The 25,717-nt window shown below is 39.8% G+C and overlaps 4 protein-coding genes across 6 annotated transcripts; all 4 read right to left on the minus strand.

Annotated features, from left to right (window-relative positions):
* Positions 1-2,100: 2,100 nt before the first annotated feature.
* LOC135336343 (galectin-3-like) lies at positions 2,101-2,487 on the minus strand. Its single transcript, XM_064532105.1, has one exon. It carries the CDS (start codon positions 2,485-2,487, stop codon positions 2,101-2,103), a length of 387 nt encoding a protein of 128 aa, XP_064388175.1.
* Positions 2,488-4,554: 2,067 nt separating this feature from the next.
* LOC135336572 (neurotrypsin-like) lies at positions 4,555-8,469 on the minus strand. The gene is made up of 8 exons (XM_064532427.1): positions 7,871-8,469; positions 7,525-7,720; positions 7,072-7,229; positions 6,763-6,958; positions 6,366-6,514; positions 6,094-6,280; positions 5,824-5,978; positions 4,555-5,552 (listed from the first exon to the last, which is right to left on the minus strand). Exons 4-8 carry the CDS (start codon positions 6,858-6,860, stop codon positions 5,140-5,142), a joined length of 1,002 nt encoding a protein of 333 aa, XP_064388497.1. The 5' UTR covers positions 6,861-6,958; positions 7,072-7,229; positions 7,525-7,720; positions 7,871-8,469; the 3' UTR covers positions 4,555-5,139.
* On the minus strand, positions 7,058-11,920 carry LOC135336344 (neurotrypsin-like). Its single transcript, XM_064532106.1, has 5 exons — positions 11,863-11,920; positions 10,584-10,767; positions 10,259-10,416; positions 7,525-7,720; positions 7,058-7,229 (listed from the first exon to the last, which is right to left on the minus strand). Exons 1-5 carry the CDS (start codon positions 11,918-11,920, stop codon positions 7,058-7,060), a joined length of 768 nt encoding a protein of 255 aa, XP_064388176.1.
* A 697-nt stretch (positions 11,921-12,617) lies between these two features.
* Positions 12,618-25,685, minus strand: LOC135336496 (soluble scavenger receptor cysteine-rich domain-containing protein SSC5D-like). Of its 3 annotated transcripts, XM_064532319.1 has the most exons (10): positions 21,820-21,959; positions 21,338-21,510; positions 19,366-21,018; positions 17,656-17,851; positions 15,455-15,612; positions 15,159-15,354; positions 14,749-14,915; positions 14,464-14,656; positions 13,846-13,997; positions 12,618-13,205 (listed from the first exon to the last, which is right to left on the minus strand). In XM_064532319.1, the coding sequence occupies exons 3-10, from the start codon at positions 19,424-19,426 to the stop codon at positions 12,784-12,786; spliced, it is 1,545 nt and encodes a 514-aa protein (XP_064388389.1). In that variant the 5' UTR covers positions 19,427-21,018; positions 21,338-21,510; positions 21,820-21,959; the 3' UTR covers positions 12,618-12,783. The 3 variants fall into 3 exon arrangements, with proteins under 3 accessions (XP_064388389.1, XP_064388388.1, XP_064388391.1); XM_064532318.1 differs by lacking the exons at positions 17,656-17,851; positions 19,366-21,018; positions 21,338-21,510 and adding exons at positions 22,552-23,990; positions 25,136-25,654 and having other exon boundaries at positions 21,820-22,015; XM_064532321.1 differs by lacking the exons at positions 17,656-17,851; positions 19,366-21,018; positions 21,338-21,510 and adding an exon at positions 25,136-25,685 and having other exon boundaries at positions 21,820-22,015.
* Positions 25,686-25,717: the final 32 nt, after the last annotated feature.

Genomic DNA, 25,717 nt, shown 5'->3' on the forward strand with positions numbered 1-25,717 from the left:
CTCGACAACGAAGATTGTCCAGCCATGTCCAAATGAATGATGCAGCTTGGGAGAAACTATATAGGAGGTAATGACCATGTTAATACAATTGCACCAGCTATAATACATTTATTACATGCATGCAATGATATACTTGATAAAGGTTTGAAGAATTTATAAACATAGTTATAGGAGGAAATGATTTTATGACCATATAATAATGCTATATAGAAATTAGCTATTGAGTTCGATGAGATTTCATTGAAACCTATAACTTTATCAAGTATATCTGTAATAATACAAACTGTACAATACAGTACATGGTATATATACATGTTTCTTCACTAAGGTGAATGATTCTATGGAAAGTCATGAAAATTAAATTATTTTCTGATGAGCTTACACACTCACCCTAGCCTTCCAACTGTTCCGTATCGAGTGTAGTTTGAGAACCCTAGTTGACGACAAGCCACTCTTGCATCATCTGGACTGAAGAAGTCATCACACACTGTCCCCCATTGTCTACTGTAATAGACTTCCAGTCTGCCAGAGGAGCCTCCTGTTCGACTAACTCTGTCTACCAGCCTCAGATCTCCACTTGATTGTCCTGTATATATATATACAGAAACGAAAATCAAGATGAATACATGCATGACTTGTGTATACATTCAACACTGTATACACAGTACACGTATATTCCCTACATAACTGTGGTATAGCTAACATGCAAGTACATAAGAACGAAAAACATGCTTTATAGTGATTTAGGAAAGGAGGAATGTGTGTGTGTGTTCCTGCCACTATATATAGATGCAATTTACGCACCCAGGAAACACTATAGGAAATCCTGTGGATATGCATGCCATGCATATTCTTCCAAACTGGAAAATGCATGGCTGGTGTGTACACAGGATCCCCCTGAGTGTGTATAATCGGCTAGTTTTCAGAAGCCTTTCTATAACAGGATGGCAACAAGACTGGTACAGGATTCGTCTAAAGTTACAACAGCTAGGAGAACGTTGTGATTTTCGTTCACCTAATACCTGTTTAACCGACTTTATTAGCAGAATTGATCATATCCACACCATTCTGTGATTCTACCATAATTATAGTCTACAACTGTTCTTTCAATTTCAAAGCTGCCATGATATTTACTATATAATAATTATTGTCATAATTATATGCTGTAGCTATTGCCATGCAGGACGATAACGCAACAGTATGTACAGTAATTATTATAACAGCTATATAGAGTCCGATAGATCTCGCTCAATTCATATATTTCTGTCTCATAATTGAGTTTTCTTCGCAGAAACAACCATGCAATGCACACAATCATCATACAGAGTGGAAACATCTCACTTTAGGTATTTTTATCCAGCTCACCTCCAACAGCCCAAACCAGGCTCAGGAGAGTAACTGTCTTCCACAGTAAGTAACTCATTATATTGGTAATGTTTCTTGATTTAATTCAGTATCAAAATGAAAGCACAACTTTTATACAGCTCTCAACCGTGTGCATGGGTGGTATGAACTGGTGGGATTGTTCATGTGACCTGTGTGTGTATTTAGTACTGAACTTAGGCAGAGGAGGTACTAATCCGCCCAACTAAGGAGGTACGACATCCGCGTGTCATCTGCATGTTAAAGACATGCAACTCGATCCCTCATGTATGTGACCCTTGAACTGTATTATTGACCTCTGACATCATGGATGTCTGTTGTTTTTTATTAGTGATGACGAATCCCAATATTAATGTTATTCATGATCCAACATTGTATAATAATTATAGCTATTATAAAATAGGGCTTCTTATTTAGTACATGTATACTAAATACATGCATGTACAGTTGTAGGTACTGGGCTCATGTAAAGTGTATCTAGAAAGTGAAAGCACCAAAAATTATTAGCCAGTCTATAGCTTATGATTTTCTGAAAGCTTATATCAAACATTTTCCCAGCTCAAAGTTCATATTTGGGAGATGAAAGAATTGACAGTTTCTGGCCAAATACCATGAAAGCATGTATGGATTATAATAGACAGTTTTGTGATTGTATAAAAAATAAGGAAAAGAGAATATTGAGTTATGAAATTGAGCTATAATATGAGACATCAAAAGTTATCCCGGATATGGTGGAGGGGCTTCTCTGCCAGAAAAATACAGTGCAGGGGGTGGTTTTGCAGTGGCTGGGGGTTGCTGAGGGTAGGACGTGTCTGGAGGTTGCTGAGGGTAGGATGTGTTTGGGGGTTGCTGAGGGTAGGATATGTTTGGGGGTTGCTGAGGGTAGGACATGCGGTACGGGGAGGCGGCATTTTGTCCAGTTGGTCGAGCCCCATAAACATTTTGAGGAGGGGTTTGATTAGAGTTTGAAGATCTTTGGTTCATGGAGTAGGCTGTGTTATGTGTCGACGTAGTGTGATCTAGGGGATTCCTTGGTGGGTCGCGATTCAGGCGATCCTGGCGACGTCCTATCACCGTGCCAATCACAACCGCGATGACGAACATAATGATTATAGGAATAGTGACTCCAATACTAATCCAGACTTCGGCTGATGTAGTTGATGAAGTGGGTGCTGCATAATAAAAATACATATAGTATGTCATACAGTGTATCAGTGCATGCAAGGTATAATAATTAGCATACTAAAATTATGTGTAATGGCCGAGAGGGTCGCCCGCCACATCTTTTGAATGGTCACAATCTTCAACTCCAATAGGGTCACCAGGGCAATCAATGAGTCTGCTCTCAGTTCCTCTACAACTAAGCTCGTCCAGCCATATCGGAGTAATTGATGAATTTGAAAGTTAGGAGAAACTATAGAAGGAATTATTAAGGTTATATGGTAAATTGTTTGCTTTATAAGCCGGTTCGATCTCAGTGATCTTAAACAGCTATACATGCACATACAGAATGAGCTGGAAGTTTATGCACGCAGTATAGTCATTTCATGGCTTGTTCATGGCTTGAATAGACACTTTTTACTATATATATATAGGCACAGATGCCATGGTCTATAACTGAAGCTACACTATTGGCTAGACCAACACTCCAGTACTGTATATGGTAAGAAGCATTACAAGAAGCATTGTATAAGAGCAAGAACACTAAGCTATATAGAAGAGAAGTTTATTTGTGCATTTTCTAATCAGTAATGAACTTGATGATTGCTCAGAGCTTCCACTAAAACCGTATAGCGCGAAATTTTTGAGGCACTTAAATTGTGTGAAATGGCCTTTATCGTTGAATAGGGTTGACTGTTTTACCAGAAACATTCCCAGGTCACGCTTTCTATCCTTTGCACGTTATAGCAGATAATTCAACAATTTCGTGTATAGTATTGCTAACCCACGAAAACAGCAAAAATTAAAATTTCGCTACATATTTCTTCAAAACGGGATGTTTAGATGGCAATGTAGTTAACAAGATTACTTTCTACAAACTCACCCTAGCGCTCCAACTGTTCCGTATCGAGTGTAGGTTGAGAACCCTAGTTGACGACAAGCCACTCTTGCATCACTTGCACTGAACATATCCTGACACACTGTTCCCCATCGACCACTGTAATAAAACTCCAGTCTGCCAGAGGAGCCTCTTGTTTGACTAAAGGGACTAAAGTTACCTACCAGCCTCAGCTCTCCACTAATTGATTGTCCAGTATAAGTATGCAGACGTGAATAACAATTGTCAATCACCCTAAGAATGAAATTTGTTAGTAGAAAACTGAATTTTTAATCTTGTATCATCAACAATTTGGTCTAATTTCAATGTTCACTCATATCGCAGCTATATAGTAATAATTTCTATCCTTTGCACGTTATAGCAGATAATTCAACAATTTTGTGTAGTATTGCTAACCCACGAAAACAGCAAAAATTTAAATTTCGCTACATATTTACATCCAACACAACAAGACTATTACAGATTATGATTATTCACAGAGAACGTTTTTGTACCCAATGAAGTATCATGTGATCTGCAGGTAACCTGTACCCAACTCTTAGTCACATACATAGGGAAGCAATTTCTAGTCTATTCTATAGCTAACTAACATTGAGGACAACAACAAGACCAGTAATAGTATTAACAGAGTACACGTTTAGGGATTTCACTCAAAAAAGACCTCAATTTAAGGCGACCCTCCAAATATGCGACAGCCAGGAGCTTCAGCAATTTTCTGACCTCTAAAAGTAGCGACAGCTGCGTTGACAATTATTTTTTAATGTCGCGTTCTAAATAGAGGTAAATGTAGTCACTCTCCCTAGCCTCGATTGTAGCCCACTGGAAAATCAGTGGCCTGAAATCGAGGCAAGTAGACTCTGTCAAGTTACCTCCAATTAGATGCGACCCTCTAAATATGCGACACCAGGACTTTAAAAAGAAGCGACCTCTGGCTTTGTAATTATTAAAAAGTGTCGCTTTAAATCGAGATCTTACGGTATGAGTGTGCTCACCTCCAACAGCCCAAACCAGGCTCAGAAAAGTAACTGACTTCCACATGCACAGCAAGCAACTCATCATTGGTAATGCTTCTTGCTTTAATTATAGTTTATATATGAAAAGTGCAGTGAAGGCACACCAAAGTTAAATAGTATTTCACGTCTGGTGTCAGAGGATCAAGGAATGAATGACTCCCCGGTGGGAGTGACCCCCTGGTCATTCCTGCCTAAGGTGTGGGGGACTCCCCCAGGAGTGAATGACTCCCTACGCGCATGCTTGTTTGTTCCGGCCAATGTGACCTGTTTCCATCTATTTCTCTTCTAGTGTTTGCCTTTACACTAGACTGTGTGTAGATCTACATGTACGTAATGAACCCAGAAAGTGTCATTATGATGCCTGATGACTGTATAATTATGATCACGAGGTTGGCCCACCATACACACGTCACATTAGCAGAGCAAATTATGACAGGTATGAATATCATTATAGAGTCATTCATCATTTCTGTTCAGCTCTATGTACAGCCATGAATGGGAATGTGCATGTTGCTTTTTGGGGTGTAGACTCTATCAGTGTATGTGCATTAGTGCTTTGTCATTATTTAGATAACATTTATAAGGTGGATAAAAATTGAACTATGGAGACATCAAGTACACGCAGCAGATCATACTAACTTGCTATGTCCCTATCAGTCAATTTCGTAAGAACACTAATAATACTTAGTGGACGGTATACTTAGCCAGGATATGCAGGAGGGGCTTCTCCGCCAGACAAGTACAATGCAGTGGTTTTTCAGGGGCTGGGGGTTGCTGAGGATAGGACGTGGGATACTGGGGGTCAGCATATTGTCCAATCGGGTAGGCAGCTGCTGGTTGAGGTCCATGCACATTTGGAGGGGGAGGCTGATTAGAGTTTGGGGATCTTTGATTCATGGAGTAGGCTGTATTTTGTGTATTTGTGACGGTTGCAGTTGTCGACGTATTGTTAGTGTCTAGAATCCTGAGTGAGAGGTGAGCCAGGCGACCTCTTCTGCTTATGAAACTGCAGACAAATAGGACAACTATGATGATGACAGGAACAGTTACTCCAATGCTGATCGAGATGATGGATGATGAACTTGATGAAGTGGGTGCTGCATAAAAAAAAATATATGTATGTCATGCAGAGTCTATAATTATAAGTATCAGTGTACCCGATTCGTATTTCAGGTATATGTTATTATAGTCACACCGGCATATATGTAGGATGGCATCGCTATACAGCATGCATTGCGCATATGTCTTGGTAATTGGTTGCCACGTGCTATGCCGATTGCTGCCATAATATTTGTTGGGTATAGTGCATGGTTACGGCCACTGCACTTCGTGATATAATAGTGCATATTAATTGATAGACTCTCTTACTTGCAGTAGCCTCACAGATCAAGGCCACATCTTGTGAGTGGCCGCAGTTTGCAATTCCAATAGCATTAGCAGGACAGTTGATTAATCTGCTCTCAGTTCCTAAGCAACGAAGCTCATCCAGCCATATCCGAGTGGTTGATATGGCTTCATTAAAACTGTACAATGAGGTATGTTTCTTCATGATGGATGATGCAATGTCAAGTAATGAACGGCTAGATCTAGTATAATTTAACAAGATCACTGATTAATGTGATGATCTTACACACTCACCTTAATGTTCCTACTCGTCCATACTGTGTATAGTTTGCATACCCCAGCTGTCGACAAGCCACCATTGCATCGTTTGGACCAAAGTTATTGTCACACACTGTCCCCCATGCTTTATTGTAAGAGACCTCCAGTCTACCAGAGGAGCCTCCTGAGTTGTCTACCAGCCTCAGTTCTCCATTAAAAGGACCTAAGTAAATAGCACGACTCATTATACCTGCTATAATTATGCTGCACCGCTATTAAATTAAACTACAACAGCACTATACTCATACCTTCAGGGTCACAGATCAAGCCCACATCTCGTGTGTGGGTGCAATTTTCAACTCCGATAGTGTTAGCAGGGCAATCAATCAGTCTGCTCTCAGTTCCTCGACAACGAACCTCGTCTAGTATCAGAGTATTTGATAAAGATGGGAAGAAACTATAGAAGGAATTATTAAAGATACGGTAAATCGTTTGCTCCATTTTATTTATGAGCTAGATCGTGAGCAATTATATATAGCATAAGCTGCATGGAATAGACACTTTTACTAAGGGCACAGTCCACTGTTACAGTATAGCTAATAACTATTGGCAGGGCCACATGCAATGAAAATTTAAATGTGGGTCATTACCGCGGCTAATTATAGTTAATAAGATTATTTTCTGATTAGCTTATTACACACTCACCCTAGCGATCCAACTGTTCCGTATAATCTGAAGGCTGGGAACCCTAGTTGACGACAAGCCACCACTGCATTATTTCGACTGAAACTGTCATAACACATTGTCCCCCATGTTCCATTGTAATAGACCTCCAGTCTGCCAGAGGAACCTTCTATTCAGTATGAGTTGTCTACCAGTCTCAGGTCTCCACTTGAAGGGCCTAAGTATAATTATAGCAGAATTCGTTACATGGCTGTATATGAATTATGATATATGGTTAATTGGAGTGTACCAATGCTTTTATACGCACTATTCGTACTCATCTATTCTTACTTGTAGTTCTTCCAGTACAGATCAAGGCCACATCTTCAAAATGGGAGCAATCTTCAACTCCGATAGTGTTAGCAGGGCAATCAATGAGTTTGCTCTCAGTTCCTGAGCAACGAAGCTCGTCCAGCCATGTCCGAGTGCTTGATGAAGCTTGGAAGAAACTATAGGGGGAAATGATCATGTTAACACAATTGCACTAGCTATATAATTATAAAAATTACATGCATGCATGCATGCAGTGATATTCAAAAAATAGTTGATGAAGGTTTACTATATAATTTTATAGCTAGGAAATGATTATGACAATTATTGCAAAAGCTGTTATAAAAATTAGCTATTGAGTCGCTGTATTACTGTACAATATACAAGATGGATAATTCGATGGCGGGTTATAATTATTACAGCTAATATAACTATAATTATATAGTTAACTTTTTGATGACTTTACACACTCACTCTAGCCTTTGAACTGTTCCGTATCGGCTGTAGCTTGAGAACCCTAGTTGACGACAAGCCACTCTTGCGTCATTTATACCAAACCCGTCCTGACACACTGTCCCCCATCGACTACTGTAATAGACCTCCAGTCTGCCAGAGGAGCCTCCTGTTCGACTAAAGCTGTCTACCAGCCTCAGGCTTCCAGTTGATTGTCCTGTACAAACAATCAATCATGCACACGTGTAATCAATCATACAACAACAATATTACTGAGCTCCTGCATGCAGGCAGAAGAATGACAAACATAACAATAAATCTAGATATCTATAGATATGCCAGAAGTAGCCTAGCCTATAGTGCTCACCTCCAACAGCCCAAACCAGGCTCAGGACAATAACTGACTTCCACAGCAAGCAACTCATCATTGGCAATATGCTTCTTGCAATTCAGTATCAAAATGAGGGCATATAACTTTTTCATGCATGTATACACCCTCTCTCATGCATGCAGATGCAGGATGTGGGTATCAAGGATGTGGTATCAAGGATATGGGTATCAAGGATGTGGGTATCAAGGATATGGGTATCAAGGATGTCGTATCAAAGAGTGGGTACAGTTGTATATGAACTGTGTGCATGTATATATGTGTTCAGTAAATAAATGGATATTGTGTCATATAGGATTATATTTAATGATGTTAGTATAGGTCTAACCTTCAGGCATGTGTAGTGTGATCACCCAGCAGGGGCGTTTCTAAGCAGGGGGGTGCTCAAGCCTGGTACTGGACGAACAATGGGGGAGGGGGGGGGCAAAATGTTACGTCCCTGCAAAAACTATTGCCAATGCTGACTTTGTATGTGCTCAATTAACTAGTCAACTGAGAGCGCATCCGAGTGCACTCGAAAACTTTATTTAAAACTCGTCAAGCTAGTTTTTCAGATATGAAAAAGTGGATAACTTGAAGATGAATCATGCATGAGTATAATTATTATAGAACAAAGTGTGCAATGTATACAACTTGAATTGTATTATTGACCTCTGACATCATATAGTGTCTGTGGTTTATTAGTGATGCCGAATCCCAATATTCATTGTATACTTATTTACATGTACTAAATAGGCTGGGCTCATGTAAGGCCACTGTTAGTTGCATACTTGTTTCAGATCAACCTCCCTCCTCGGTTTTGCTCATCTCCTCAATTAAGTCATTATTGCTGATGTCAGCCATTATTTGAGGTCAAAGTCCTTTTTTTGCTGACATTGCATTATTTTACCATGTGCCATGTGCAAGTTGCATTGTGCACCAAAAAGCCAGTGCATAAAAAAAATTAAAGTTTAGACTCCGTCCTTTTGTGTATTTTCGTCAGTTAAAAAACAGGATATGACGTCATCAAATAATGGGATAATGGGTAATGAACACCTCCCTCCCTCATCGGAGTTGAGCTAGTATTCTCATCTGAAACAAGTATGCAACTAACAGTGGCCTAAAGTGTAGCTATCTATAGAAAGTGAAAGCACTAAGTCCAAAAATAATTAGCCAGTCTATAGCTTATGATTTTCTGAAAACAAAATTTTTTATATAATTATCTTATCAAACAGTGTCCCAGCTCAAAGTTCATATTTGGGAGATGAAAGAATTGACGGTTTCTGGCCAAATACCATGCAAGCATGTATAATAGACAGTTTTGTGACATGGTATATCAAATAAGGAAAAAATTATATTGAGCTAAGAAATTGAGCTATAATATGAGACATCAAGATACCCATATTTAGCCCGGGGCTTCTCCGCCAGAAAAATACAGTACAGGGGGAGGTTATTCAGTGGGGTACGGAGCTGAGGGAGGTTCTTCAGTGGAATAAGGAGCTGAGGGCGGTTCTCCAAGGGAATAAGGAGCTGGGGGTTGCTGAGGGTAGGATGTGCGGTATGGGGAGGAGGCGTATTGTCCAGTTGGTTGAGCCCCATGAACATTTTGAGGGGGGGCTTGATTCGAGTTTGAGGATCTTTGGTTCATGGAGTAGGCTGTATTATGTGTCGACGTAGTATGATCTAGTGGATTCCTCGTTGGGGGTGGATGCAGGCGACGTCTTAAGAAGATGAAAATTACAGTCGCGCTGATGATTATGAGGGCTATAGTTATTGTTGTACCCATAACTACTCCAAGAAAAATCCAAATCGAGGCTGATGTAGTTGCTGCATAATAAAAAATATAGTATGTCATATAGTGTATCAGTGCATCTGAGGTAGCTATAATAATTAGTATACTAAAATTATGTGTAATGGCCGAGAGGGTCGCCCGCCCGCCATGCATTGCTATATACACAGCGTGCAGTGCGCACACGTCACGTTAAATGGTTGCCACGTACCATAACCAACACCACTTTAGTAACACGAAGCACACGGCGGCAGCGGCTTCATGTAACCAGTTCACAAAAGAGACATCTAAATGTTAGGCAGCAACCATATAATAATATAATATGGTTGATTCTATATAGGTGGCAACTACTTTACAACCACGCGGGCGTAATGCATGCACGTAGTAATGTAGTAGCGGTGGCAGGTGACCCTTGGATAGCACAATAATTACTTACATGTCATTGAGATATTTCATGAACAATAATTGCTAAAAGGTCTCAGCCATGTACATGCACTAACTGATACTACTATTGACTTACATCCAGTGCAGACCAAGGTCTCCATTTGGGCCTAAAAACAACACAATTCGAGATAATTATTGAATATGCTGTATATTACTTGCAGGGCTTGCAGTACAGTTCAAGGCCACATCTTGTGAATGGGAGCAATCTTCAACTCCAATAGGGTTAGCAGGACAATCAATGAGTCTGCTCTCATTTCCTCGACAACGAAGCTCCAGCCATATTGGAGTTGATGGATTCGAAACTGGAGAGAAACTATAGAAGGAATTATTATTCATGAGCTCGATCTAGCAGCTACATCCAGCTGAAACGCAGTAGTCATTTCACAGCTTGAATTAATAGATGCTTAATTTTACTAGATAAATAGGTACACGTTTTCAAGACAGATTTGATGGCTAAGAATAATGAGTTTACACACTCACCCTAACTCTCCAACTGTTCCGTATCGAGTGTAGGTGAAGAACCCTAGTTGACAACAAGCCACCACTGCATCAAATGCACTGAAGCTATCATCACACACTGTCCCCCATTGTCCACTGTAATAGACCTCCAGTCTGCCAGAGAAGCTTCCTGTTATGGGGAAGCTCAAGTCTCCACTTGATTGTCCTGTATATATAATTATGTGCAGACGTGAATAATGTATTACTATATTTTTAATCTGTATCAATGTGGTATAATTAATCATGTAAAAAAATGTAATGATGTCATACCACTATATGAGTGAAAGGCCCTGACCATGCACAATCTACTATAATACCGGTACCAGGCCAATAAACAGCTTGTGGCATGAATTTCCAATCGGGCATGTATAATAACTACTTTTTTGCTTTGAAACATTTGCACAATAACCACAATTACTTCAAAGAGAGCATCCCTATAAAAGCAGTTTTGTGTGGAAGTTTTGTGTCGAAAAATCACTTTCTCACTTTCCCACTGTCAATGCATTATGTCATAAAATTATATTGGCACTGCATTTCCTTTGATCAGAGGTCAAATTATTGTGTTACCTCATTACTAGATAACACCTACACATTATTGTACACAAATGCAGAATCTTCTTGTTTGATCCTGGTACTAGTAGAACAAGGGAAACTTTTAGGGAACTTATCAGTTTTCAGTAGCTTTACTAATGCACTTGACATCTAACCGAGTTGTACGGGCCTTTGAGCAGTACAACATGGGGACTAGACCTTGTATCAAAAAACACTCTTAATTCTGTTCGATGTATGTATCATGTGATCTGTAGGTAACCTTTGTACCTAACTCTCATACGTATAGGGCTAGGGAAGCAATTTCATATTCTATAGCTAACATGCAGGACAACAACAAGTACAGTGTACTGTATAGAGTACGTTTATGGATTTCACTCAAATTAATTTGTAGCAGAAAATATCATGCACGCAATTAGAGAGTAGAAACATCATAATGAATTTATAGCTACTGAGCTCATTGTAGGCAGAAGAATGAATGAGATCTACAGTGCATGGCGGATCCTGCAGGGGTGTTTCAGTGGTCTCAAATGAAACCCCCGTTTGGTTAATGTCTATATAGCATGTTAACAGATCTGATCAACAATTAACTAGTAAACTGATATTTCTGAAAAGGCTGCAATAACAGAACTATTTAAGCAGCAAACAACCAGCCCCCCTTTCTATCTATAATATCTATAATATCATATTTCAGCCTAGTGAGTGAGCTCACCTCCAACAGCCCAAACCAGGCTCAGGAAAGTAACTGACTTCCACAGTAAGCAGTTCATCATTGGCAATCTTGCTAGAGTATATTTATAGTTATGAACAGTGCAGTGAAGGCACACCTTAAATACCATGATTGTGTAGGGATGCATAGGATGTGGTGACTGCGTGTATTTAATGAACCACGACAAGTATGAATATCATTATAGAGTCACTCAATCCGTATTCAGTGTCAGCCAGCCAAGCAGAGCTATGTACAGCCATATGTGTGTGCATGTTGCTTTTTAGGGTACCGGGTGTAGACTCTATCAGTATTTAGAGGTAGTTTAAAATTTGCACCAACGAAATACTGCAATGTTCGTTTAAGTTAATCTTGGCATCCAGACAACACATTGATGCTTTGTTTATTAGCATAATTATGCAGTTTAACTACAAAGATGATGATGAAAGGAATAGCCACTCCGAGACCAACCGAGACGCCGGATGATGAGGAAGTGAATGCTGTATAAAATATATCAGCGTCAATAAGCATGACTGTGTATATTATCCAGTGAATTTGAGATATTAATTTTGATCTCAGTAATGCATAATAGTGATACTTGACTCTTACTTCCAGTGCAGGCCAAGGCTACATATTATCTTGTGAATGGGCGTAATCTTCATCTCCGATAGAGTTAGCAGGACAATAAGAAAGTATCATAAGTCCAAAGCCGAAAAATAACTAAATTAATAATGGTCCCTATACACCAGTATATGCATGCGTAAGTGCTTTATCATAATTATTCTGACAACAAATTTAATATCAGAAGGAGAGATGAAAATTGAGCTATGAGACATCAAGTATATACAGCAGATATACTAATTTGCTATCACTATCGGTCAATAGGTACTTGAATTGTGGGCATTATACCCATGCATGCATATATAGTTATCCCGGATATGGTGGAGGGGCTTCTCCGCCAGAAAAATACAGTGCAGGGGGCGGTTTTTCAGGGGCTGGGGGTTGCTGAGGATAAGGGGCTGGGGGTTGCTGAGGGTAGGACGTGTGGTACGAGGGGGCGGAATATTGTCCAGTCGGGTAGGTAGGTGCTGGTTGAGGCCCATGCATATTTGGAGGGGGAGGCTGGTTAGAGTTTAGGGATCTTTGGTTCATTGAGTAGGCTGTATTTTGTGTATTTGTGACGGTCGTTGTAGCCGACGTAGTGTTAGTGTTTAGATTCCTGGGTGGGGGGCGATTCAGGCAACGCCTTCTTATGATACTACGGGACAAGACGATAATCACAAACACGAAAATGATGATGATGACAGGAACAGACACTCCAACACCGATAGATACGCTGGACACCAATGCTGCATAAAAATAAAGTATGTCGGTGCATGCATGTCGATGTGGTCTGTAATTTAGATATTACAGTCATATTTATGTATAGTGGTCAGTGACATGGCTACCGTGTGCATTACGCATGCATCACTACGTGGCGGTTGCTGTATAGTGGTTATGGCCATCGTGCTTCGTCTTAATAATTTGAGTTGCATGTGTGGGGCCACGCCCACCTACGAGTTGATGGCTGAAATGTGGAAAAACAAGCTTCGCTTTATGACTGGAACTGGACCTGAGAGCTCTAACAAAACAGATGGAGCATCCATATAGCACTTATACACATTGTACATGTATACATATATAGCTGTTTAGATGAGCATGGCCACGGACCAATACGTTAACATGCACGAAGTGCAGCTGTAGAATTATGCAGTGCGTGCGTGACGTACGTGGCTGTAACCACTTTGAAAAAAATCACATTTGTTAGGCTGCAACCGCTATATGGTTGAATGTTTTACCGCTAGGTGGCAAGTATTTTGCAACCACGGAGGACAAATGCTCAAGTAGCTATAGAGCATGGTTATAATCCTGCATGGGCTATACTATAATTATGTGAATTTCGAGCTAAAAGGTCTCAGCCATGCACACATTATACTAGTATTGACTTACATCCAGTACAGTACAAGGCAATATCTTCAAAACGGAAGCAATCTTCAACTCCGATAGCATTAGCAGGACAATCAATGAGTCTGCTCTCAGATCCTCGACAACGAAGCTCGTCCAACCATGTCCGAGTATCATATGATGTAGGTCGGGAGAAACTATAGGAAAGAAATGATTAGTATTAGTTATTGCCCAGCACGAGTGCAATATATGGCATGTTGCATGAGGGAGCCTACAATAACTAACTTGTTGCCCAATGACGTCAAAAGTACTCTTCTGATTGGTCAAGTTATTCCCTATAAATCTTAATATTTTGATAGAATTCATTAGTAAATTTTTAGTTTCTTCCCACAACTAGTGTAAAAGAAAAGGGACCAAATGAGTTATTGGGATGGTGGATATCGTAAGTCCAAAAGCAATGCAACATGCCATATATGGAGCACTGGATTGCTTTGATCTGCCCACTCACTGGGCAACAATTACAAATATTGAACAAACTATATAAATTAAAGTTCGAGAAGTGTACAAACTGAATGCAATGATATATATAATTATGATGGGTGTGATCCGATGTCAAGTCAGTAAATTTACTCAATGATGAACCGATAATACTGTGACACTCACCCTAGCGTTCCAACTGTTCCGTATTGAGTGTAGGTTGAGAACCCTAGTTGACGACAAGCCACTCTTGCATCACTTGAGTCAAAGTTGTCCTGACACACTGTCCCCCATTGTCCATTGTAATAGAACTCCAGTCTGCCAGAGGAGCCTCCTGTTCGACCTGAGTTGCTTACCAGCCTCAGGTATCCATTTGGGCCTAAACAACACAATTCATTTACAGAATATAATTATTGACTATGACTATGTATATAGTAATACATACACTACTTGCACTATACAAATTCTTACTTGCAGTGCTTGCAAAACTTGCAGCACAGATCAAGGCCACATCTTCTGAATGGGTGCAATCTTCAACTCCGATAGTGTTAGCACGGCAATTAATGAGTCTACTCTCAATTCCTCGACAACGAAGCTCGTCCAGCCATGTCCGAGTGGATGATAAAGCTTCAGAGAAACTACAGGGGGAATGATTATGTTAACACAATTGCACCAGCTATAATACATTTATTACACGAATGAAATGAATATGGTTGATGAAGGTTTGATGAATCTAGTTATAGGAGAAAATGATTTATGATTAGCTATGACTTCAATGAGATTTCATTGACTGTATACAAACTGTACAATAAAGTACATAGTATTCAAGATGGTGAGCCATGAAAAGCTAACAATATTTCTTCTGATGAGCTTACACTCACCCTAGCCTTCCAACTGTTCCATATCGAATGTATGGCCGGAACACTAGTTGACGACAAGCCACTATTGCATCATTTGGGCTGAAGTTGTCCTGACAAACTGTCCCCCATTGTCCATTGTAAAAGAACTCCAGTCTGCCAGAGGAGCCTCCTGTTTGGCCTGAGTTGTCCACCAGCCTCAGATCTCCAGTTGGAGAACCTATAAGCAATACAATTCATTACATGGCTCTATATGGCTAATTGGAGTGTATAAATAATTATTATAGCAATGCTCTTGTATAATACTCATGTATTCTTACTTGTAGTTCTTCCAGTACAGGATAAGGCCACATCTTCTGAATGGGTACAATCTTCAACTCCGATAGGGCTAGCAGGACAATTAATGAGTATTCTCTCATTTCCTGAGCAACCAAGATCGTCCAGCCATGTCCGAGTGGTTGATGAAGCTTGGGAGAAACTATATAGGAGGTAATGATCATACTAACACAATAGCATTAGCTATAAGAAATTAAATGCATGCAGTATAAAATTATGATTGATCAAGATTTGAAGAAACTGTATATATATATAGATAGCTCCGAGAAAATGATTATTGTAAAAGCTGTATAGAAATTTGCGTTCAATGATGAAACTGAAATAGGAGGCTCCTCTGGCAGACGGGAGTTCTATTATAGTGGACAATGGGGGACAGTTTGCAGGGGCGGATCCAGGAAAAATGAAAGGGGGGGGCTAGTAGAAAGGGGCAAAGCCCTGTACGAGGGTGGCGGAGCCACCCAGGGGGCCGGTGGGTATGGAAGGGGGAGCATCCCCCTTCCGCCTCGCCGGAGGCGAAATGTTTTGCTTTTTACAATTTGCTCACACTTTTACCTTTAAACTGTCATATTAATAAGTGAATACTGAATATGAAAAAGTTAATACAAAAAACTCGTTCTAATCAACAAAAGGATGTATACTGTAGATGTTACATCTACATTCATGCACTCTTGCAGGGTACATAAAAGAATCACAATGCCTACCCAGACTGCACTGAGAGTGAGAGGAGATAAGGCTGCTTCCTTGCAACTAGCTGAAAACGTCTGAGATCTGCTCCATGTTGCAGCTCAACAGCATGCACAATAGCCTCCTTCACAAGGCATTGTGCTAGGAAAAGAGGCCTGGGATATGATCGAGGCTACAAAACATTGCACAAGGAGCTGACTCAGCAACAGCAATAGTTTGACCTATGCAACTTTATTAGTTCTAGCTAGCTAGATCTAGCTAGTATGTCCAGCTAGCTAGCCTACATCCTTTATACTGTTAGTAGCTAGACTTGGCTATTGTCTATAGCATCTCTTAAGTCAGTGAGTCTACATGCAGATGCATAAGTAACAAGGTTGGTGGCGAAATTGTTGTAACCTCAGACTAGCAATACATAGGTAGTTTTTTCAAAAGGGGGGGGCTTCAGCCCCTCAAAATCACCCCTGGTTTGTAATACATGTTTTGTGAAGATGATGATGGTGAGTCATTATGCCTCGAGGCGTAGCCGCACGAGGGATACGGTAAAGCTGACTGTGTGTGTGTGTGTGTGTGTGTGTCTGTGTGTGTCTGTGTGTCTGTTCCAGCTGTAACTGCTCAACGGTTGCAATGCGACGAAAACTAACAGCTTGTATAGGCTTCTAGCCACGTTCTCTTGGATTTTGATTCGTGGATTAGCAAACTAAAGCTTCTTTCTCGAGTTATGGCTAGTTTGACTCACATTGAAGGCTGTTGCAGTCTCTTCAGAATCTTTCATAGCATCATCTGTCCGCACAAACTTTCTATTCAACATATGAGTTAGCCTTGCACTAAAGCGCTAGCTTTTTGTTAGCTACAAGACTCAGAAAATACCTGTTAAAACAGCTAGCTAGCAGTAGCCATTTGTGAAATTGATCTCTTTGGACACACCCTTTAATTATTCCTATGGATGTAATGCGCATGCGCGCTCATTCCCCAGATCCAGATCCTCCTGGCAGAATCATATTTTTCTTGAGGGCCTGGTAAGCCACAAAACACTACTATAGATAACAATATGCATATACACAAGTCTTTTCTTCTTAAATATTATAATTATACACTGCATGAACTACAGATCCAATTTTCTTCTTTCTTGAGGTCCTGGTATTAAAGCCACATAATACAACAATAGATGCATGTAATAAGTCTTTTCTTCTCAGTGACTTTATATAGATAAGCTAACTTTATGAAATAATTATGCACTTCCGCTTATAATTAATTGAAAACAAAATCTTCTTCTTTGTTGCTTCCTAGATCCTTGAGGTCCTGGTATAAGCAGCCACAAAACACAACAATGATACCATAATTATACAATTGCAAGTCAGTTTTAGACAGATTATTTTATACACTTTTTCCTCTTCTATACTTTCTCTTCTATACTTTTGAGCGAAAGCAAATCATGGCGAGAGGCATTAGCACAGCGCCAGCTTGAACACTAGTTATGGCAGTGATAAGCTTACACACTCACCCTAGTGTTCCAACTGTTCCGTATCGAGTGGCGGTGGAGAACCCTAGTTGACGACAAGCCACACTTGCAACATTTGGAGTGAAGCTGTCATCACACACTGTCCCCCATTGTCCACTGTAATAGACCTCCAGTCTGCCAGAGGAGCCTTCTGTTCCACCTGACCTGTCTACCAGCCTCAGATCTCCATCTGATTGTCCTGTATATACAACATGAAAATTAAGAACAATGTATGATTGTACAACCAACACTGATAATAAAATTATTATATATACAACCCTTTTCACCTCGCTTGAAATCTAAACATTATTTGAGTATAATTATTACCATTAATTACAACATGCACAGTGAGAAGCTCTGTACACTATCTACATACTGCAGTTACTTTTCTTATTTTGATTATCAGTATTATAGGCCATATCCCTCCCACCCATGCATAATTTATGATAGGATATGATATCTGAAGCTTATAGAACAGAATGTTGTATTTAATTATCTGAAGCTTATAGAACAGAACGTTGTATTTAATTGGTCAGCGTTATACTAATACTCCTTAGCTCATTCAATGTTGACTCTATGATCTCATTGCAGCTACAGTTATACCAGTATATATACAAGCTGTTCTTTTTCTCATTGTTAACAGAGTATGGGTCAGATCTCGCTCAAATAATGAAAGGCGTAACATTATAGAGCTAGTGCAATTTCTCTTAATTATGAGTAGGCCAGTTGGTATTCCCACATAACAGTAGTATACAGCTAACAATTATACACGGACAAAAAAAAAAGATTTGTAGGAACTGAAGGAATGTGTGTGTGTGTTCCTGCACGCACTATAGATGAAGCAATTTACACATTTATGCAGGAAACACTAGGAAATCCTGTGCACGCATATATAGATACAGTAGACTCTCACTATTCCGGCTCTCTGAAGTACGGCCACCTCGATATACCGGCCATTTGGCTTGGCACGGAATGCTAGCTATATGTTTACTGCACAAAACTCACCCTGAAGTATGACCACTCGCTATTCCGTTTACCGGCCAGTGCTGGCTGTCCCAAACAAGGTTTTCAATGTAATTTTAACGTATATTACGGCCAGATATGACGTTTTGGGTGTGGTTTAACAAATAAAATTGGATTACACTTAAATAGAGAATAGAATGATTCATTATCTTACATTATCCTCGAGACAAAAACCACAAAAGTAGTCATTAAATTCGAGGTAAGGTCGTTTTAAAGCCGCGGCTATTTCCTGAGCTGCAGCCACCTCGCTATTCCGGCCAAGCTGCATGGTTCCAAGGGTGACCGGATTAACGAGAGTCTACTGTATATATCATATTTTAGCCGTAAAGAAATAATTGTTGGCGTATCCACAGGATTTCCCTGAGTGTGTATAATCTGTCGGCTATAGGTGTGCATGTAAGTTTTCAGAAGCCTTTTCAGTCTGAATGCTAATGCATGACACAACCATATAACAAGATGGCAACAAGTTAAGACCTGTGCAACTAAGTTATGAGAACATCGACTCATTCACCTAATACCTGTTTTATTAGCATACAGAATAGCACACAATCATAAGAGTATATAGAAGAGTAATACAAGATGGTGAACTAGTTTGACATTCACAATTGAGTGATATAGTGACAGCATTAAAATAATTGCTCCTGGTCACATCAGTATAATTATAATCATAATTATTAATATCCAGCTCACCTCCAACAGCCCAAACCAGGCTCAGGAGAGTAGCTGTCTTCCACAGTAAACAATTCATCATTGGTAAAATTTTTCTTGCAATTCATGAAAGCACAACTTTTATACAGCTCTCAACCATGTGTATAGGATGTCATGTGGGTGGTATGAACTGGTGGGATCATTCATGTGACTGCATGATGTGTTGATGTTAGGTCACTAACCTTTATCCTTATTACACTTGTATCAAAGCTGTACTTCTGCATGCTTGTGTGTATATAGTGTGATCACCCTTTAATATCTTCTTTCATGTCCTGTTTATATCCTGTTGGGTTATTCCCCATACACACTCACGTTGTCAGTCAGTTTGTCAGTCCCTGGCAATTTCACCCTTACTATAATAACAAACTGTGACCTATATAATTTGGTCTTACTGCAATAACTTAGATAAGGCTATAGTAGGCTACTGACTGTATACGGTGCATGGCGGCTAACATGACGATTGTAGATGCATCCCATATAACATAATTATGTGTTTTTGCTGCGTATAATATATACTTACAACTATATTTACCTGTTGGTAGCATTGACTACATAACTGCAGGGCGTTGAGTACATACAAGTTCATGCCATCAGCGGTGACAACTTGTATGTACTGTAGTGAAGTCTCCAACCATTATTATGCCTGGTGCGCATGCATAGAAAGGTATACAGTGCATGGAGACTCACAAGTTGGTGCAGGAAGTTTGTCTGTTAATTCGGAGGTGTTGGAGGCAAGAAAGAAAAAGAAGAAGTTACGCATCACGTGCCCCTTTATTGAGGTTTTATAATATACCATAATTATATATAAAGTTACGTTACTGGCCTCAAATGTGCACAACTTCCTCATGTATTTGACCCTTGAATTGTGTTATTGACCTCTGACATCATAGTGTCTGTGGTGTTAGTGATGCGAATCCCAATATTAATGTTATTCATGATCCAACACTGTATAATATTATAGCTAAATAGGGCTTCTTATTTATAGGCACATACTGGGGTCATGTAAAGTGTATCTAGAAAGTGAAAGCACTAAGTCCTAAAATTATTAGCCAGTTTTTTATCTATCAAACAGTTTCCCAGCTCAAAGTTGAAAAGTTCGTATTTGGGAGATGAAAGAATTGACAGTTTCTGGCCGAATACCATGCAAGCATGTATGGATTATAATAGCAGTTTTGTGATAAATTGGAAAAGAGAATATTGAACTACGAAATTGAGCTATAATATGAGACATCAAAAGTTAGCCTGGATATGGTGGAGGGGCTTCTCCACCAGAAAAATACACTGCAGAGGGGGGTTTTGCAGTGGCTGGGGGTTGCTGAGGGTAGGATGTGTAGTACGAGGGGGTGGCATATTGTCCAGTCGGGTAGGCAGCTGCTGGTTGAGGTCCATGAACATTTGGAGGGGGAGGCTGATTAGAGTTTGGGGATCTTTGGTTCATGGAGTAGGCTGTATTTTGTGTATTTGTGACGGTCGTTGTAGCTGTCGACGTAGTGTTAGTGTTTAGAGTCCTGGGTGGGGAGCGATTCAGGCAACAAAATCTTATGATAAAACGGAACGAGATGATAATCAAACACACGAAGATGATAGGAACAGTTACTCCAATACTGATAGATACGCTGGACGCCGATGCCGATGCTGCATAAAATAAAGTATGTCAGTACATGTCGATGTGGTCTGTATTTAGATATTACAGTCATAATCTATGTATGGTGGTCAGCCAGTCGACAAGAATCGACAGTATAAGACACTGCTTGGCTGTAACCACTTCGCGAATATCACATTTGTTAAGCAGCAACTGCTATATATAATATTATGGTTGAATGTTCTACCGGTAGGTGGTAAGCATTTTACAACCTCGCTGGAGCAAATACACAAGTATAGCCCCTTGGGAATTCCAAACTAAAGGCTCTCAGCCATGCACACTAATTGATACTACTATACTATATTGACTTACTTGTAGTACCTCCAGTTGTAGTACCTCCAGTACAGACCAAGGCAATATCTTCAAAATGGGTGCAATCTTCAACTCCGATAGGGTTAGCAGGGCAATTAATGAGTCTTCTCTCAGTTCCTCGACAACGAAGCTCATCCAGCCATGTCCGAGTGGATGATGAAGCTTGGGAGAAACTATAGGAGGAAAAATGATCATGTTAACACAATTTCACCAGCTATAATAAATTTATTACATGCATGCAATGCTAATATACTTGATAAAGGTTTGAAGAATTAGGTATAGGAGAAAATTTTTATGACCATAATTATTTTTATAGATAAAAATTATTAGCTATTGAGTTCGATGAGATTTCATTGAAACTGTATACAAACTAAAGTACGCGTGGTATACACATGTTTCTTCAACTAAGGTGAATGATTCTATATATGGAAAGTTATGAAATGTTAACAATATTATTTTGATTGATGAGCTTACACACTCACCCTAGCGCTACAACTGTTCCATATCGAGTGTAGCTTGAGAACCCTAGTTGACGACAAGCCACTTTTGCATCATTTGGACTGAAATTGTCCTGACACACTGTCCCCCATTGTCCCCTGTAATAGACCTCCAGTCTGCCATAGGAGCCTCCTGTATCGCTTGACCTGCGTACCAGCCTCAGATCTCCACTTGATTGTCCTGTATATAATTATATACATGCACGAAAATCAAGATGAATACATGCATGTGTATATATACATCCAACACTGTTGTATACACGGTACACATATAACTCCAGATACTAACTGTACGTGGTATAGCTAACAATACACGAAGGTGTGAACCTCTATGGATAAATTAATCAATTTTCGCACTCAGGAAGCACTAGACGAAATCCTGTGGATATGCCATGCATATTCTTCCAAACAGGAAATATGCATGGCTGGTGTGTACACAGGATTCCCCTGAGTGTGTATAATCCGGCGGCTATAGGTGTGCATGTAAGTTTTGAGAATATGAGCTATTGCCATGCAGGACGACAACAAGACCAGTCCAGTCTGTATAACAGTAAACGATAATAGAGTACGACAGATCTCGCACAATTCATATATTCCTGTCTCATAAATTGAGTTTTCTATAGCAGAAACAACCATGCAATGCACACAATCCGGCATCATACATACAGAGTGGAAACATCTCACTTTAGGAAATATTAATATTATTAGCCAGCTCACCTCCAACAGCCCAAACCAGGCTCAGGAGAGTAGCTGTCTTCCACAGTAAGCAGTTCATCATTGGTAATGTTTGTTGCAATTCAGTATCAAAATGAAAACACAACTTTTATACAGCTCTCAACCATGTGTATAGGATGTCATGTGGGTGGTATGAACTGGTGGGATCATCCATGTGACTGAGTATCTATTCAGTACTGAACGGCTTATGATGGTTGATGTTAGGTCACTAACCTTTATCCTTATTACACTTGTATCAAAGATGTGATCATCCTTTAATATCTTCATGTCCTGTTGGGTCATTCCCCACACAATGTTGTCGGGTCACAATTCCACCCTTTACCAAAATAAACGGTCTTGCTGCAAATAAGAGCTAGTAGGCTACTGACTGTAACATGACGATTGTAGCTATATAATTATGCTTGCAACTAATATATACCTCGGTGCGTATGCATAGCAAGGTACAGTGGAGCCTCACAAGTTGGTGCAGGAGGTTTTGTTCGTTATTCAGAGGTGTCCTTTATTGGGAGGTTATACCATATAAGGTTACTGGAGTTGTGTTGAGGTAACTTAACTTAGTTACCTCAACACAACTCCCTCATGTATTTGACCCTTGAATTGTATTATTGACCTCTGACATCATAACTTTTTAGATGTCTGTGGTTTATTAGAGATGACGAAATCCCAATATTAATGTTATTCATGATCCAACACTGTATATAGCTAAATAGGGCTTCTTATTAAATAGACCCACATACTGGGGTCATGTAAAGTGTATCTAGAAAGTGAAAGCACTAAGTTCAAAAATTATTAGCCAGTTTTTTATTAAACAGTTTCCCAGCTCAAAGTTGAAAAGTTCATAATTATTTGGGAGATAAAAGAATTGACAGTTTCTGGCCAAATACCATGCAAGCATGTATGGATTATAATAGCAGTTTTGTGATTGTATATATAAATTGGAAAAGAGAATATTGAACTATGAAATTGAGCTATAATATGAGACATCAAAAGTTAGCCCGGATATGGTGGAGGGGCTTCTCCGCCAGAAAAATACAGTGCAGAGGGCGGTTTTTCAGGGGCCGGGGGTTGCTGAGGATAAGGGGCTGGGGGTTGCTGAGGGTAGGATGTGTGGTACGAGGGAGCGGAATATTGTCCAGTCGGATAGGCAGCTGCTGATTGAGGCCCATGCACATTTGGAGCGGGAGGTTGATTAGAGTTTGGGGATCTTTGGTTCATGGAGTAGGCTGTATTTTGTGTATTTGTGACGGTCGTTGTAGTTGTTGACGAAGTGTTAGTATTTAGATTCCTGGGTGGGGGGCGAGCCAGGCGACGCCTTCTTACGATAATACACATAATCACAAACAAGAAGATGGCGACGATGATAGGAATAAATCCAACAACGATAGATAATGTTATACTGATGTCGAGGCCGGACGCTGATGCTGCATAAAAATAAAGTATGTCAGTATCGATGTGGTCTGTATAATATATAGTATGTATGATGGTCAGCCATGGCTACCCCATGCATTACGCATGCATCATAATACATGATTACCACGTGGCGGTTGCTGTGTATAGTGGTTACAGCCATCGCGCTTCGTGTTAATCATTTGAGTTGCATGTATGCATGTGTGGGGCCACACCCACCTACAAGTTGATGGCTGAAATGATGGAAAAACAAATCTCGCTTCATGACTGGACTGAAGTGGATCTGAGAGAGCTCTAGACTAACAGAACAGCTATTCTACTTACACATTGTATACATGTACATATACGGTGAGCATGGCCACGGACCAATAAGTTAACATGCACGAAATGCAACTGCATGCATGCCACAGTACACATGTATATATTCCCCATATAACTGTGGTATAGCTAACAGAACGAAAAACATGCTTTATAGTGATCTAGGAAATGAGGAATGTGTGTGTGTGTTCCTGCCACTATATAGATGCAATTTACGCACCCAGGAATTAACACTATAGGAAATCCTGTGGAAATCCGTGCATATTCTTCCGAACAGGAAATATGCATGGCTGGTGTGTACACAGGATTTCCCTGAGTGTGTATAATCTGGCGGCTATAGGTGTGTGCATGTTAGTTTTCAGAAGCCTTTTCAGCCTGAATACTAATGCATGACACAACCATAACAAGATGGCAACAAGACCGGTACAGGATTCATCTAAAGTTACAACAGCTAGGAGAACGTTGCGATTCTCGTTCACCAAATACCTGTTTAACCGACTTTATTAGCAGAATTGATCGTATCTACACCATTCTGTGATTCTACCATAATTATAGTCTATAACTGTTCTTTCAATTTCAAAGCTGCCATGATATTTACTATATAATTAATCATAATTATATGCTGTATAGCTATTGTCATGCAGGACGATAATGCAACAGTCTGTATACAGTAATTATTATAACAGCTATATGGAGTACGACAGATCTCGCTCAATTAATTCATATATATTCCTGTCTCATAATTGAGTTTTCTTAGGAGAAACAATCATACAATGCACACAATCATCATACAGAGTGGAAACATCTCACTTTAGGAAATTATTATTATTATCCAGCTCACCTCTAACAGCCCAAACCAGGCTCAGGAGAGTAACTGTCTTCCACAGTAAGCAGTTCATCATTGGTAATGTTTCTTGTAATTCAGTATCAAAATGAAAGCACCAACTTTTATACAGCTCTCAACCATGTATAGGATGTCATGTGGGTGGTATGAACTGGTGGGATCATTCATGTGACTGAGTATCTATTCAGTACTGAACTTAGGATGTGTTGATGTTAGGTCATTAACCTAGTATCCTTATTACACTTGTATCAAAGCTGTACTTCTGCATGCTTGGTGTGTATAGTGATTACCCATTATAGTATCTTCTTCCATGTCCTGTTTGTATCCTGTTGGGTTAGTCCCCTGCACACTCATGTTGTCAGTCAGTTTGCCAGTCCCAATTTCACCCTTTACTATAATAACAAACTGTGACCTATATAATTTGGTCTTGCTGCAATAACTTAGATAATGCTAGTAGGCTACTGACTGTACGGTGGCGGCTAACATGATGATTGTAGCTACTTACAACTATATCTATACCTGTTGGTAGTATTGACTATACATATACATAACTGCATGTTGAGTTGATGGCAATGTTCA

This window comes from Halichondria panicea, chromosome 5, assembly GCF_963675165.1.
Source record: "Halichondria panicea chromosome 5, odHalPani1.1, whole genome shotgun sequence".
Classification (NCBI taxonomy): Eukaryota; Metazoa; Porifera; class Demospongiae; order Suberitida; family Halichondriidae; genus Halichondria; species Halichondria panicea.

Excerpts from the sequence above, each read along its gene's own strand:
- LOC135336496 (XM_064532321.1), bottom strand. The coding sequence starts at position 25,196 with ATGATGAACTGCTTACTGTGGAAGACAGTTACTCTCCTGAGCCTGGTT. Across the intron at positions 14,916-15,158 it reads GGAACAGTTGGAAGGCTAGG|TTTCTCTGAAGCTTTATCAT; the intron begins GTGAGTGTAAGC and ends TTCCCCCTGTAG. Across the intron at positions 14,657-14,748 it reads AAGTTTTGCAAGCACTGCAA|GCCCAAATGGATACCTGAGG; the intron begins GTAAGAATTTGT and ends TGTGTTGTTTAG.
- LOC135336344 (XM_064532106.1), bottom strand. The coding sequence starts at position 11,920 with ATGAACTGCTTACTGTGGAAGTCAGTTACTTTCCTGAGCCTGGTTTGG. Across the intron at positions 10,417-10,583 it reads GGAACAGTTGGAGAGTTAGG|TTTCTCTCCAGTTTCGAATC; the intron begins GTGAGTGTGTAA and ends TTCCTTCTATAG. Across the intron at positions 7,721-10,258 it reads CTGTACTGCAAGCCCTGCAA|GACAATCAACTGGAAGCCTG; the intron begins GTAATATACAGC and ends TTGTTTGTACAG.
- LOC135336343 (XM_064532105.1), bottom strand. The coding sequence starts at position 2,487 with ATGTTCGTCATCGCGGTTGTGATTGGCACGGTGATAGGACGTCGCCAG.
- LOC135336572 (XM_064532427.1), bottom strand. The coding sequence starts at position 6,860 with ATGTGTTATGACAGTTTCAGTCGAAATAATGCAGTGGTGGCTTGTCGT. Across the intron at positions 6,515-6,762 it reads GGAACAGTTGGATCGCTAGG|TTTCTTCCCATCTTTATCAA; the intron begins GTGAGTGTGTAA and ends TTCCTTCTATAG. Across the intron at positions 5,553-5,823 it reads GATCTGTGAGGCTACTGCAA|CACCCACTTCATCAAGTTCA; the intron begins GTAAGAGAGTCT and ends TTTTTTATGCAG.